The sequence below is a fragment of the Rhipicephalus sanguineus genome, chromosome 6 (genome assembly GCF_013339695.2).
Source record: "Rhipicephalus sanguineus isolate Rsan-2018 chromosome 6, BIME_Rsan_1.4, whole genome shotgun sequence".
NCBI classification, from domain to species: domain Eukaryota; kingdom Metazoa; phylum Arthropoda; class Arachnida; order Ixodida; family Ixodidae; genus Rhipicephalus; species Rhipicephalus sanguineus.
The window spans coordinates 168,785,012-168,799,333 of record NC_051181.1 but is presented as its reverse complement, the minus strand read 5'-3'; the positions used below and the strand labels follow the sequence as shown (position 1 = coordinate 168,799,333).

At 45.6% G+C, this 14,322-nt stretch overlaps 1 protein-coding gene across 1 annotated transcript in view; it reads left to right on the top strand.

Annotated features, from left to right (window-relative positions):
• Positions 1-14,322, top strand: part of LOC119397704 (intermembrane lipid transfer protein VPS13A) — a 1,038,245-nt gene that overhangs the window by 439,936 nt on the left and 583,987 nt on the right. Inside the window, exons 42-44 of the mRNA XM_037665124.2 lie at positions 11,298-11,511; positions 11,573-11,764; positions 12,376-12,509. Coding sequence (XP_037521052.1) covers positions 11,298-11,511; positions 11,573-11,764; positions 12,376-12,509 — 540 coding nt within the window. The remainder of the gene's footprint in view (positions 1-11,297; positions 11,512-11,572; positions 11,765-12,375; positions 12,510-14,322) is intronic.

Sequence of the window (14,322 nt, the reverse complement as noted above, 5' to 3'; positions counted from 1 at the left end):
ACCATCAAAACACTGCCGAACAGTTTGCCTGCCTTGCCCATTGACACGGCCTGTGACAGCGCAGCAGCGCTTACGTAGCAGTAGATGAGAACAGCTGATACACGTTTGCACTTTGCTAAAAAGCCAGCAGTGCAGGTGGATTTGCCGTCGGAGATCACAGGCTCAACAAAAACACTTGGCAGCCGCACTGGGATTTCTTGTGCATTCAAATTCACGGGGGCCATACGTTTACACAAACAGTGCAACATTTATTTTATCGTCAATGTTGTCCTTCGCGACAACCAAAATGAGGTACTCGACACCAAGTACACCCTCACCTTCGACAAAACACCACGTTTTCACATAGCAGTCTAGGCAACACGGTATTTCCAGCAGCGACAGTCCGCACATGGACCTCTTTGCCGCCGCCATCCTAGCCAGTGTTGCCTAACTTTGCAGCGCCGCCTGGATTTCGCTTTAGGTGCGAATAAGCCGGTATAACAAGGTCTTAAACTTAAAAAATGATGAATCAATGTGAGGGTAAAATGTTCATTTAACCTTGAAGTGGGGCTTCGTGGCAGTGCGGATTTCCCCTGGATCATAGAGTTTCATACTATAATACCTAGGGGGGAATCTGGCGCTAGTGTCTATGTGGACTCCCTGAGCGGTGCTTCAACCACCCCCATAATAATAGGAAGTACAGGCTTCGAATCTGCTTCGGATGAATTAGATTCTTGAGATTCGCGACGCTTGTTTGCCGAGTGTAAAACGAAGTGATATGAAGTTATTTCCAATTAAATCTTGCTTCATTCTTTTCTATGCAAAACTTATTACAAAAAGTTTGCGTGACCGTGAGATGGAAGTGAAACCTGGACAACTTCAACCCCAGGGTATGCATTGCGCTGCAGTTGTGTTCCAGATTTGGCATCACGATATAATGAATTATTTTTTTTACAACACTTAAAACAAACACGCTTGTTTTTCCCTCGAAGGTACGCATTATCTATTTGTGGAAATAACAGTACTGTATTGAGTGAGAAACACTTAACGTATCATCTGCTGCGATGCCAGGTGCGTCTGTCCAAGTGGTCTGCCCCCAACGCATGTCTCGTTTTGTTGTGAAGTCAAATCAGAGGAGCGTGACAGCGCATCTACTTAGCTGCGCCGTCGTTTTTCAGCTGATTTGAATGAGTTTTGGCAAGACGCGCTTATCAAACAAACGTGAACTCTATGCAATTTCCTGCACTGGCATGGGACGCTACATCTACAGTAAAACCTCGGTAATTTGTACTCGGTTAATTGGGAATCCCGGATAATTTGTATTATTTGCGCGGTCCCAAATTTTTACATGTAAATTTAACCGGATAATTGGTGCGGCCAGTCTGCGACTTCCCGGTTAATTGGCACACTCGGCCGCGACTTCCAAGATATGCAAAGGGTGTTGCGAATCTCGGAGGCTGTAACTAAAACATGCATTTTTTTTTTTTGATGTACGGATCTCGAAGGCCATGTTTTTTTTTACCGGAAATACGTCGTAGACGCCATGTTTTAGCAATTGCCAGGCGGCGATGCGTGCGGTTGCGATCATGATCATCATCATCTCAACAGCGATGTTAGCCACTCTAGCGAAATGAATGTTTTGTGGAGTCTTTGTGCCATTTGGATACGGTCCCTAGAATATACTGGCTAGTCTGCCGTCTCCGCGCCGTCCCCATGCAAGGCCGCGTCCGCGCAACGGATGCTTGCGCAGGGGGCGCTGCGGTCCATCGGAGCGCCTGCACGGTGCATGTCGCGCAGGAGGAATCGGTGGAGTATCGCGCCTTGCCTTTTATTTTGCGCTCCCGCATGAACTCCACGTTTTCGTTCTGTTCGTGTGGGCAGAGGCTGGAACATTTTGAACCGACCAAACATTGCATTCAATGTCGTCTCTTGTCTGGACACTGCCGTGATCACACTAAGATCAGTGGTGGATCCAGACACTCATTTAATACTCGAAGCAAAACGAAATTAAGGGCCAAAAATTGGCTTTTATTTATTTTTTATTAAGGTGTTACTGTTATCATAAGACTGCCATCATTATATATATGCTGTTAAATTGTCCTTACGAAGGTACCAAACATTTCTAAGATCAGTTTTTAAAAAACAAACAATTCTGAGAGTAAGAACGTTACTTCAGATATATTTAGTGTGCTAAGTCTCGTAATCAGAAAGGTTGGTTCTCGATGTGTTACGGAGACAATAAATGCAATGCAGTTCTCAGAATGGGTGAGTATATTAATTACAGACATTGTAATGTTGGAGATTTTTTTTTAACGATAAGCTAAGTTCATGCAATTTCGCTCCAAGTGTTATTAGATCTGCTTACTGTCCTACTATATATATATATATATATATATATATATATATATATATATATATATATATATATAGACAAAGCTTTATTTCCAAGCTTGTTGCGGTCCAGGGAGGCGGCAGCCGGGGTACTAATATAGCTATAGTGCCTAGAATATACTGTATATTCTAGGCACTATAATATAGCTCTACAATGACGCCACAAATAAGTTGCGCCTCCAACAGGCTGAGACATTTGCAGCAGAAGCTTGGCACATCAGAACCATGTGTATCAGCCGAAGAACAGACATATGGTATCTTTTCCACGATTACCTTGCCACAAGGTTCGAAATTATAAAATGAAAGGGGTGTTGGCTTTCATAATGTGCGTTGTATTTGGTTTTTTGCTCCTCCACTGAAAATATATAGAGAGAAATGAAAAGGGGCGCTGTTTTCTGCCTCCCGTCGTAGGGGCACGGAAAATATATAGGTTCGTTCTTTAATGACACTGTTGTATGCTGAAATGAGCGGGAAATAGGCTCGAAGCGCAGCGCAAGAACACATTCGCGGCACAAGAAATACTCAACCAGATGTGTCGTTCAATGTCAGTTTGTCGACTGCTAGCGCCCACCGCACATGTTTCGCGCTGCTTATTTCTTTCGCTTGCTTTTTTTTAGGTATAGGGATAGCTGACCGTTCTCTCGCATCGTAGTACAAGGTATTCGAAATCGGTTACATTTCCAAAACAGCGAACACACATGACAGACTCGTGCTGCTTTTCGCCTTTCGGCTATTCACGTTTAGGTTGTTCTTCGGTATAGGTCTGCCTTTCGCAAGCGGGTAGCGAGCACACATGTCCTCATGAAAGTATCAAAATAGAAACACTATTTTTTACATGCTTTAGACCACCGAAAAATGAGCCTAAAGTGTCCCTCCAACAAGCGACGATCGAGGATTCGTCACTGTACAATGGCTTCACGTGAGAAAGCAGAAACATGATGGTTTCATTCCTTCCAGGCTGTCAAAGTGTGACGCTAAAGGTGATGCCAAGCATCACGAATGCTCACATCCATCCCAATGCATTTGAAAAATTAAGGATGGCACCCTTTTCATCTTTTCGGCGATGAATTAAGTCATTAGGGGGTTATTTTTGTATTCCGACAAAGTCGAGAAAGCTGTGGCACCGTGGATAATTCTCAAAGCTTTATTAAAAATATGAACAGGTTAATTAGAATAATGACCTCCCGAACGCCAAAAAAGGCCCTCTACCCAAATTCGTCTAACTGTGCGTTTCTGAAAGAATTTCTGGTTTATTTAAAAGAATGGGAGACACATGCCACCAACACAATTGGCGGTTTCCTTTCATCGAGCACAGCAGAAGGGCTCCGTGTCACAATTGAGAGCACAGTACAGCTGCTCGAATTCCTCAAGCCTGCTGGTTTCACCAAACGTCGTGCTTTTATTTGCTTTTAATCGTGGTCAGAGTTTTGTTTTAATTGTTTTCCTGCTGGTTTCAGATATTTGATGACCTCAAATTTAGGCCAGGACAAGCTGGCAAATATATTTGGAATAGTTCGGCAGTCTTCTGGCACACATGATCATCCCACTGCTGCTCAGTTTTTGATTACTATAAATGCCCTTGCATTTTACAACCTCGCTAGACCACCAAAGTCGGGGAACTGTTCGCCGCAAGTCATCAGCTATCTTTTATCTGGGAATGACATATAAAGTCACACACGCCTGCCACAATTGACGTCGTTGACAGCCTCATTGATGGTGGAGACTTCAGTGGCGCGGAGACTGCACTAGCGTCAGGCAGGGGCGTAGCCAAGGGGGGGGGGGGGTTGGGGGGTTGAAACCCCCCCTCGAAATTTTTCAATTTTGCTTGCGTATATATGCACGCACGAACATACATAAAGTATGGTTGAACCCCCCCCCGAAAAAAATTTCTGGCTACGCCCCTGGCGTCAGGCACAGACCACAGTGCATACGTGGAAAAAAAAAAGAAAAACACGATATGCTGACTTACTACATTGCTGGTTATGTGGCGCGTAAGACACTAAAGAAGACACCAGTGCGAGACTTGTGCAACATATGTCTCACATCAGACAGAAACACAGAGACGGGGAGTGATCAGGCCTGCCTATTCACAGCGCACTTTGGTAACGGAGGCCTGATATACCCCTCCGGACATCTCAAAACAGCTATTGCAAAACTTCAAAATAGCTTTACCACTTATTTCAGCGTGAGTAAGCTTCATGAAAAGAGCATTGTGGATTTCAGCGCTTTCTTGAAAAAAAAAAAAAACAGATTTGCCTCATCTGGGATGTGAAGAACATTCAATTTCATCACAAAAAGCCTCCATGAAGTTCTGCATTTTACTTAGATTCCGCTTCTTCACGAAATCACTGAACAGTGAAAGATAAGTAAAGCGGCAAAGAATTAAGCTGCTGAAGACGAGAAGATGCAATTAAATGACGCTGACGAAACCCATGTCAAGGAACCAATAAAGATCAAAAATTCTGATGCTCTCAATTCCGTCTCGTGAAGTGATAAGCAGGACGGATGCACTGAGGGATGGTGGTCATCACTGGGAAACTTGTGTGACGCCAGACTTCGTGCTCTTCTGCAACTTTAACTAGCGCTAAGGTATTCCTTACTTATTTGTACTCAATATCACGTTCTGTAATAAAAGCAAACACCGCAGGCGTTCGACGTGAAAAGGTAAGCAAACGCGAGAGCGCGGTTGTAAACGGCTCCGCCAGCCCACCCCTAAGCGAGAGTCGCGGGCGGGGCGTCTGCTCAAGGAACTCCGATTGCGCGCAGCGCCACCGCCGCAGGCATCCCCGAGAGGACGCCGCGGAGAGCGGAGACGGCAGACTAGCCAGTATATTCTAGGGACCGTAATTTGGATGTCGGCTGGCGAGCATTGTGCGATTCGGTGCGACTGCTCCATTTGTCTCCTGTCTCCGCTTGAGTGTCTTCCTTGTGAATTAGTTGATTGAGGTGTGCTTGGAAGGAAGATGCCGAAGTACAAGAGCTTGTCCCTGCACGAAAAGGTGTGCTTAATTGAAGAGGCCAGCAAGTCGACGGCGTCGAAAACGGCTCTCGCCGAAAATCACCACGTGCCTCTGTCAACGCTGTGCAACATCATCAAGAATAAGGAGAAAATTCTCGACGCAGTGACTATTCTGTGGTCCAGACCACAGAATAGAGTGCAGCTTTATTCTGTGGACCAGACCACAGAATAGAGTGCAGCTTTATTCTGTGGTCCACACAATAAACTTGCGCGCTGTGGGCTGTGCGGAAATGTTCTGTAGCCCAAGCAGCCCACCTCTCTTGACGACGGTTTTCTGTCACAAATTGCAAGGGTTCATTCTGTGGTCTGGTCCACAGAACAGGCGCTGTTAACGCCCTCAGAAGGAACTGAGCCCACCCCATGAGGACTTCGATTTGCCAACGCTCGAGCTCCCTTGACGACAGCTTCTCTCGCGAATCTCAATATGTGCTCGCCGTTTTGTGAATCGCTATTGAAGACGCGTATGCGTGAAAGATTCCAATGTTTTGACATATGCCAGTATTGATATCAGCCGCAGATAAACTTGTTATTGTGAACGGAAGCAGCAAAACGAATGCCTATAATGATAACAAATGACAACGGTTCTAAAATTTCGTGAACCTGATCTATCGCGTGCGGAACACTAAAGTCACTTTCACCACAGTACGTTTGTGTCATGTGAAAAAGTGCACAAACATTTGCACGGGATACTCGAACTTTGAGCAATCCTTCTGAATGGGCGCGGCCATAAATCACCCGTAAAAGAACGCTAATGCCACCGCGAAAAGAAAACAATAATAACAAATGACAGCGTGTATAAAATTTTCTGGCCTTGATCCATCGAGTACGCAACGCTTAAGCCACTTTCGCCGCAGTACACCTGTGTCAAGCAAAAAAAAAAGCGCCGTAAGATTGGCGAGAACCTACTAGTTGTCACTGGACACATCACACTTTGTCACTTAATTAGATACACTTGCATGCGCCGTATAATTACGAGTACTTGTATGATCGTCAACGTCTGAAAACTTTACAGAAACAGCTAAAATAGCCCCTTGCCAATCTCAGTGCACTTTTTTTGCACGACATTAGTGCACTGCGGTGAAAGTGACTAAAGTGTGTCCTGACGCGAGAGATCAGGGCCAGACTATTTTAGTAGTGTCGCCCTCTGTCGTTATGATTCCCTTCTCGCGGTGGCGTTGACGCTGTTCTTAAGGAGATCTGTGGCTGTGTTCGCACAATCGGGGGGATCACTCAAAATTTGAGACTCCCGTGCAGATCTTAGTGCACATTTTCTTTTTGCATGACACAGACGTACTGTGGTGAAAGTGACTTAAGTGTTCCGCTCTCGATAGATCAGGTCCAGAAATTTTTAGAACCGCTGTCATTTGTTATTATACGCCTTCTTTTTGCTGCTTCAATTCACGACAAGTTTACCTGCTTTGGCATGTCAGACCAGCAAGCATGCCAAAGGTGAGCTTCGCCTTCGTATTTCGAACCTTTCACGCATAAGCGTCTTCCATCTCGCGTACTATGCCCGGAAATGGCCTCCTTGGTCTGGACTTATTCACAAAGCTGTGAGCGAATATTGCGATTCGCGAGGGAAGCTGTCGTCAAGAGAGGAGGGCGCAGTGCTTATTCTGTGAATTAGACCACAGAATAAACCCTACCAATTTGTGAGAGAAACCCGTCATCAAGAGAGGTGGGCTGTTTGGGCTACAGCGATGTCTGGTGCGCACGGTCCACAGCACAAGTCTAGGGTGGCTCTAACAAGTCTCTTTGGTGTGGTCCACAAAATAAAGCTGCACTTTATTTTGTGGTCTAGTTCACAGAATAAAGCTGCAGTTTACCCTGTGGTCTGGTCCACAGAATAGATTGGGACTCTATTCTGTGGTCTGGTGCGCAGAAACCGTCGTCAAGAGAGGTGGGCTGCTTGGGCTACAGAACATTTCAGCACAGCCCACAGCGCGCAAGTTTATTGTGTGGTCCACAGAATAAAGCTGCACTCTATTCTGTGGTCTGGTCCACAGAATAAAGCTGCACTCTATTCTGTGGTCTGGACCACAGAATAGTCACTGCGAATTCTCGATGCTTACAGCAAGACGCACTCGTCAAAGCGTACACGAGTACGCCCGCCTACGTACGCCGACGTTGAAGCAGCTCTGATCGACTGGCTGCAGAAAGCCAACGCAGCACACCTTCCTGTGAATGGGACCATATTGCGTGAGAAGGCCAACCAGCTGGCGCTGCAACTTGGACATTCTGAGTTTAAATGCAGCAATGGATGGTTTTGCCGATTTAAGGAGCGCAACAACCTGACATTCGTGACTGTTTGTGGCGAGAGAGGCAGCGCGGATCAGTCTGTTGTCGACGGCTGGAAGCAGCACACCTTGGCTCCACTACTCGCCAAGTACGAAGCAGCAGATGTTTACAACCTTGATGAAGCTGCTCTGTTCTACAAAATGTTGCCTACGAAGACGTTCGCTTTGAAGGAGGCAGACATTATTGGGCGGAAACAGAACAAAGATAGAATCACTGTTTTGTTTGGTGCAAGCATGTGCGGTGAGCACAAGCTGCCACTGCTTGTTATTGGGAAGACAGAAAAGCCTCGTTGTTTCAAAAATGCACGACTGCCATCCAAGGATGACCTGATCTATAAAAACAACAAGAAAGCTTGGATGACGGCTGCACTCTTTGAAGAATACGTGCGGCACCTTGACCGCAAGTTTGCGGCCGCGGGGCGCAGCGTTTTGTTCGTCGTCGATAATTGCCCAGCTCACGGCGACATTCAGAACCTGCAGGCAATCAGGCTGGTCTTTCTACCCCCGAACACGACGTCGCTATCGCAGCCGATGGACCAGGGCGTCATACACCATACCAGGAAAATATATCGCTACAATCTGTTGAAGCGAATGCTCCTTTGCTATGACAACGGAAAGGAGTATAACATTGACCTCCTCGGTGGTATTTGCCTCATTGTTCACGCATGGAGGCAGGTGGAGGCCACCGTTATTCGACGGTGTTTTGAGCACGCCGGTTTTGTGAAAGAAGAGGCAACCTCCGCTGAGTTTGCTGTCACCGCTGTCACTTGCCCGTTTGATGAAGAAGGGGAGACTCTCTGCACTCGATATGAGGCTTTGCACGCGGACGAGGAGTGCACTCCAATCGGATTCTCCGAGTACGCAAATGTCGAGTGCACAGTGCAGACGTGTTACGCCGACATCGACAGCGAGATAGCTGCGAGATCGACCGATTCGGCCTCTAATGTTGACAGCGATGACGAGCCCTCCCGAGCACCCCCTTTGGCGGATGTCATCGATGCCTTGAGTGTTGTGCGCAGCTTCGTCGAGTGCAACGGCGGCGAGGCTGAGATGCTGCGCCTCATTGACAGGCTGGAAAATATGACTTTCAGTGCTGGGAACTACCGAACGCGTCAGTCACGCATGGAGGAATTTTTCTCCAAGTAGGCTGACTTGCCACAATAAAGGTGTGACTTCCGTACATCACGTTTTCTGGCTGATTTCTTTGATTTCGCGTTGTTTCGGATAATTGGGAATCCCGCTTAATTGGGATATTTTTCTCGGTCCCGAGGCCTTCGAATTAACGAGGTTCTACTGTATGCGCAGCGGTGAGTGTACGATGCTTTGCTAAGACTGTGAAGGACAACCTGTAAGGTTGCAACGTTGCAGCGAACCAAAAGATCTTGCGTTCTTCAGCCTTGGTGAACAACAAAGGCACTGCTTGAGTGCTTTGCACTGCACCCCACTACCCGGCCTTGCGAAGAACGAAACTGAAACTGTAGAAAAAGGTCCATAAACAGTTCGTACTAGCTAACGTAATCCAATCCGAAGTCTGTACTTCCCATCATTCCCATGGTGGTTGAACGATAGCAGCTCCAGTTTGCTCTCTAAATTATTGTATGAAACTCTATGCCCTGGACAGGTGGACAGTATAGCATCCCTCCACTGCAGTGAAACCACCTCCACAGGGGTTTGATGCGGTTTATATATGTTTATTCGTCGTTACTGCACTTGTGTCATGTTGTTCTCTTTGTCTCCATCGTCAGTGCGCACTCTCCAGTAACAATGAACACATATCAACTCGCCCAGTTTTCTGCTTTGTTATATCTATTCGTCCACTTCGAAATTTCGGATAATTTAAATTCGTGTTGAAGCAAATTCGAATACTGTAATATTCGTCCAAATATTCGAAGTGCTCGAATATTTGCACAAACGTAATTTTTGTCTAGGAAGGTCAGCCATTTAAACCTATTAAGTATGTTATTGATATACTAGCACCCGGCCTTACCTACAATTTTCACATATTGCCACACACGCTCCTTTCTTTGTATATTTTATGTTACCGGCCCATTGCACGTGCAGCTGCTGCCTTGCACAAACCGCGCCAGAATGTCTGAGAACATTCGAGATTATTTTAGGATCATCTGTTATGCTTGAGCTCGCAAATGCGAACAGATGAGTTCATTCTGGAACTAATGTGGTACCAGCAATCAAACTCGTATGTTTGATGCCGCATCTGTAAATGCCGATGCACCTTACTATGGTTCAGTTTTTTTTTTTTTGACAGCCGACGCTTTGTTCGCCGCTATCAGTGTACAGTGTGTATTGCTGTAGTTTGACTGTCCGTTTCCTGGCCACAAGTTCGGCCAAATAAACATTTTCATTTTGGACACGCCGACTGCTGCCTTAGTCAACGTCACGACCCTGCGACATCTGGTGGAGGTGCTGCTTCATCCACGTTCTGGACGCCCACGCAAAGCCGCGATCCACTTCCACGTCGTGAACAAGAAGACCTGAAAGACATCCCGGATCTTCGAGCCAGCCGCAAGGCAGCAGCTACACGTACAATGGGCCGGTAACATAAAACATACAAAGAAAGGAGCGTGTGTGACAATATGTTTGTTCAGACTCCACAGGACTTTTTCCGCAAAATATGCAGATTGCAAAAGTGACAGTACTTACGCAGAAGAATAACAGCTGAAGATTTTTGTTTCAGTACCTGTGTAAAGGCAAAGGGTTCCTGTAAGGTGTTGCTGCACCTTTTTGCCCATACTATAATTTGATTGGTTTGTGCCTAGAAGAGCTTTGTATCATGACCATTTTTTTCAAAGCCTAGGCTGTGACGAATAAAAATGAGAAAACAGTGCCAAATGTGTACAATAATTCTTAGCTGTTGAAGCATGAAACAATAAAGCGAATGTTAGGTGGGGCCGAATATTGCACACTGACACTAAAGCTGTTTTCGTGTGCATCTCCAAATAGCTTCCTAAGGAATATATGTTAGCCTCCTTCGCTGAGCAGCCAATATCAAACAGAGCGTGGGTGTGTGTGCATTCACCTAGTCTCTGCTTAGGGAAATCACAACCACGCACAAAGATTTCATCCACCCATCTTTGGCACGCAGGAAATGGATTTCACAAAGTCTCGGTATGATCTTTCTGGAACTCTACCATCTAAGCTAACCAGAAGATTGCAGTGCATAGATGACACATGGACTGAATGTAGGAAATCAGTTTCATGCAAGGAAGTTCGTGAAAGGGTTTCTCTCGGGTTTTTTTTGCACCTACTGAAGAACTGATTTGCCAAACATAAAAACTGCATGATATTATAGTTACACCATTTTGGTGTGTGTGAGCATAAACTTTGCACAATCTGGCATGCTGTCTAGGATGAAAGTAACGCACCACCATTGATTGTACAGAATTCAGTTAACCATACATTTGCTTCACATACTATTGCAACATGCATTTTGTTTTTTCTGCCTCCTGTTTAGCATAATTTGGCCAATCTCATTAGTTGAATCAGGGTTCAGTTATTGGAAGTTGACTGTATTTGCCATATCAATGCCGAAAAAGTGTTATTCATTGTGATCACATCAATGAGGTTCAGTGCAAGAGTACCACTCCATACAGGTTTTCAAGGAACAGAGTTATTTCATCGTCTCTGCAAAGGATAGCCATAGCTCAGAGCTGCTCCTTGATGCGGTGGATAGGCTGGATGGAATGTCCTATGCGGGTTCCTGTGGCAGCGCTAGCACTTCGGATGATGCTAGTGAAACTGAGATGACCGTCATCCACAAGCCACCACCTGCCAGGCCCAAGAGGGCCCTCAGCCAAAAGTCCAAGGGTACGATGTGCAGCATTCGAGGCTTCTCATCTTGCTCACCTCATCATGCTTTGCATTGCAGAGTCCTCAACACTGCTGGCAGTTGACTCTGACTCAGAGACAGATGAGAATGTCCTGCACAAGATTGCCCAGGCATTCGGGCACCTCTTCTCAGACCACAGCAGTGAGGACGATGAGGAGGAGTCGGAGGAGACTGAAATGGCTGATAATGAACTCTCCACGGCTGACGACCGGCCAGTATTTTTGGAAAAAGGTGCTTCGAGATGCATGGTTATACAGAAAATGCTAAGAGAAAGCTATACGCGGTTACTCTACAGATTATCCACCCTTTTTTGCCTGATGAGTAGGAGGGTAATGAGGTAAACCATGTGTTGCATTTCAACCTTTCAAAAACCAGCAAGAATTTTTATAAGCTTCAGAAAATTATTTTATTGCACATCAAGATAACAAATTGTATAAATGTGGGTAATAAAATCGCCCTTTAGTGCCTGGAAGTGCAGAATAGCAAAAATGCCAACTGCACATTTCAAGGTCCCCTAAGCAGTGAAAGTATATTGGAGACTTGGCACAGATGTCATAATCACTACTAATGCTTAATAATGTGCAAGTCCTCAGAGATTGATGACTTGGTCAAGTGAGACACAAATTTTATTGACGAGGGACCTGCTGAATCGTGGCTTTTCATAGGCCTAGCAGCCGAACAGGGACTTTGCCGGAGTGTTAAAACAAAGTGACCAACCCAGGCTTCATTCAAAATGAGCATAGAAGCATGTGGACTCGTCCCTGACAGTTATTGCTTTGCACTTGTAGGATTTGTGAGAAATGGTGCCCTTTCAGTGCTGAACAGTGTCCTTGATATTACAGGTGACACTCGTGATGGCACACAAGACAGCTCGGCTGAGACTGCTCTTGCAACGTACATCCTTGCTGAATCTCGGGACTGTCTTAACATTAATGTCACCTCCACTGCCGCCAGGATTTTCTTCAAGTTGTGGAATGTAGGTAGCGTTTCCCAATCCTTCATCAATAGATATTGAAGAGCTGTAGTTGCAGTTGAATCTTGATACTCTATACTGAAATCATACTTCCTGGTGAAAACTTTTTCATGTAAAAAAGGTTAACGTCACACATTTTTTGTAGATACCTTTCCTTGGTCATGTTGATGAATTAATTCATGCAGGTATCCCTGCACAGATTGGGAGAAAGCAAAGTTGCATCATTGCTAGCAGCCAGTGCTACATTTTTTATGTTGTTGTGAGGTCTGGTTACCTGTGCACTCTGGCCAGAATATGAACTCCACAGCAGCAATGTGCTACAAAAATTTCTCCTCTGGTAGGAGGAGCAAAAAAAGGCCAAGTAGAAAGATAGGGCAACCCATCAGTGGCGTGTTAGCTGAAAAGCATACAAGCATCAGCTTTGGGCACCTACATTAAAGAGGGATGCGGGGCTAAATGTCAACTTTTGAATTGCTGCACTAATTTTGACGAAAATTTCAGGCATGGCTCGTTGTCTTGATATTAGGACATATTCCAATTTTCGGCACCCTAGCATGAATGCAAAAAAAAAGGGTGTGCGAATATTCAAACTTGCGAATATTTTTCGAATAGTATTTGCTATTTGAATCAATACAGTCAACGTCTGATTTTTCGAACTCTCTAGGGACCGTGAAATTATCCGAAAAATCTGGCTTTTTGAATAAAACGAATTCATACTTTTCTATTTTGCTCAAGCGGTCAAATTGGCAAAACCACATCCGAAATAGCTTTAATGCCTCCCAGTACACTTATAGGGCATTCTGGTGCGTGCCCAGACTCTCGTGAATACATTCGGTACTTGCCGCAAACCCCGCTTAACTACGTGCAGACGGCTAATTCCAAATTAGCATCTCGTGATGAGCACCGCCGATACCAGCAAAGTGTGGAAGAGTTGCGGCTCTCATGCATAGAGCGTTTGGAAACGATGATGTGGAACGCAAAGACTTTGGCGGTAGAGCAGACAACTCGTCCAGCTTTCCATGATGCGTGTGCGCACGATGATGCACACACACATCGGCGAATCTCCGCCGATTCGCAGCATTTGCTGCCCCGTGAAGCCGATCGTTCCTAGTTGTGTGCAGCACATCGTCAGCCGAGCTGACGCCGTCACTGCCGGGGTGCTTGCTGTACTGTACACACGCATTTGCCGTGATAGTGTTCGTTCGGATAGGCCTACTTATGACATGGCCACTCCGTTTCTGATCACGCATGGGTGCGATGATGGCGAGCTGCTTTTATTCGTGAAGGCAAGGCGTCTGTGTGGCGCATTTAGCGGTCTTGCACAAAGAGGCAGCATGAATTGCGGCACGGCGCGTTCGGCTTATCACGTTGAATTTGATGCTTCTTTTTGACTTATCTTGTTCCCTAGAAGCTTCGACAGCAAAGCACTTGCAATATTTTTGAACTGTTTCCGAGAGTCATACCCAAGTTTATTGGTAGGCTTAGCAGTGTTGAGTGTATTGGTTGAATACGTGGCCTCAAAGATGTGCGACAACATCAAGCTCAGAGGCCATATCTTATGACTTCGTGGTTCTTCTTAATCTCGATAGCTGGTGCTACAAGTAAAAAAAAATATATATATAGATCTTTCAGTGGCACTGTGACTCGTTTTTCACACTACAAAACTGCAAATATGACATAAAAGCGATAATCAGGAGCATTTCTTGTTGGTCCATTGAGGAAAACAGCACACTGCAAAGTTGCGGGTTCATACCCTCTGGTCACAATGTGTGACGCTGGGCTGGAGCTGGCCTCAGCGCTTTTCATGTCATTGACC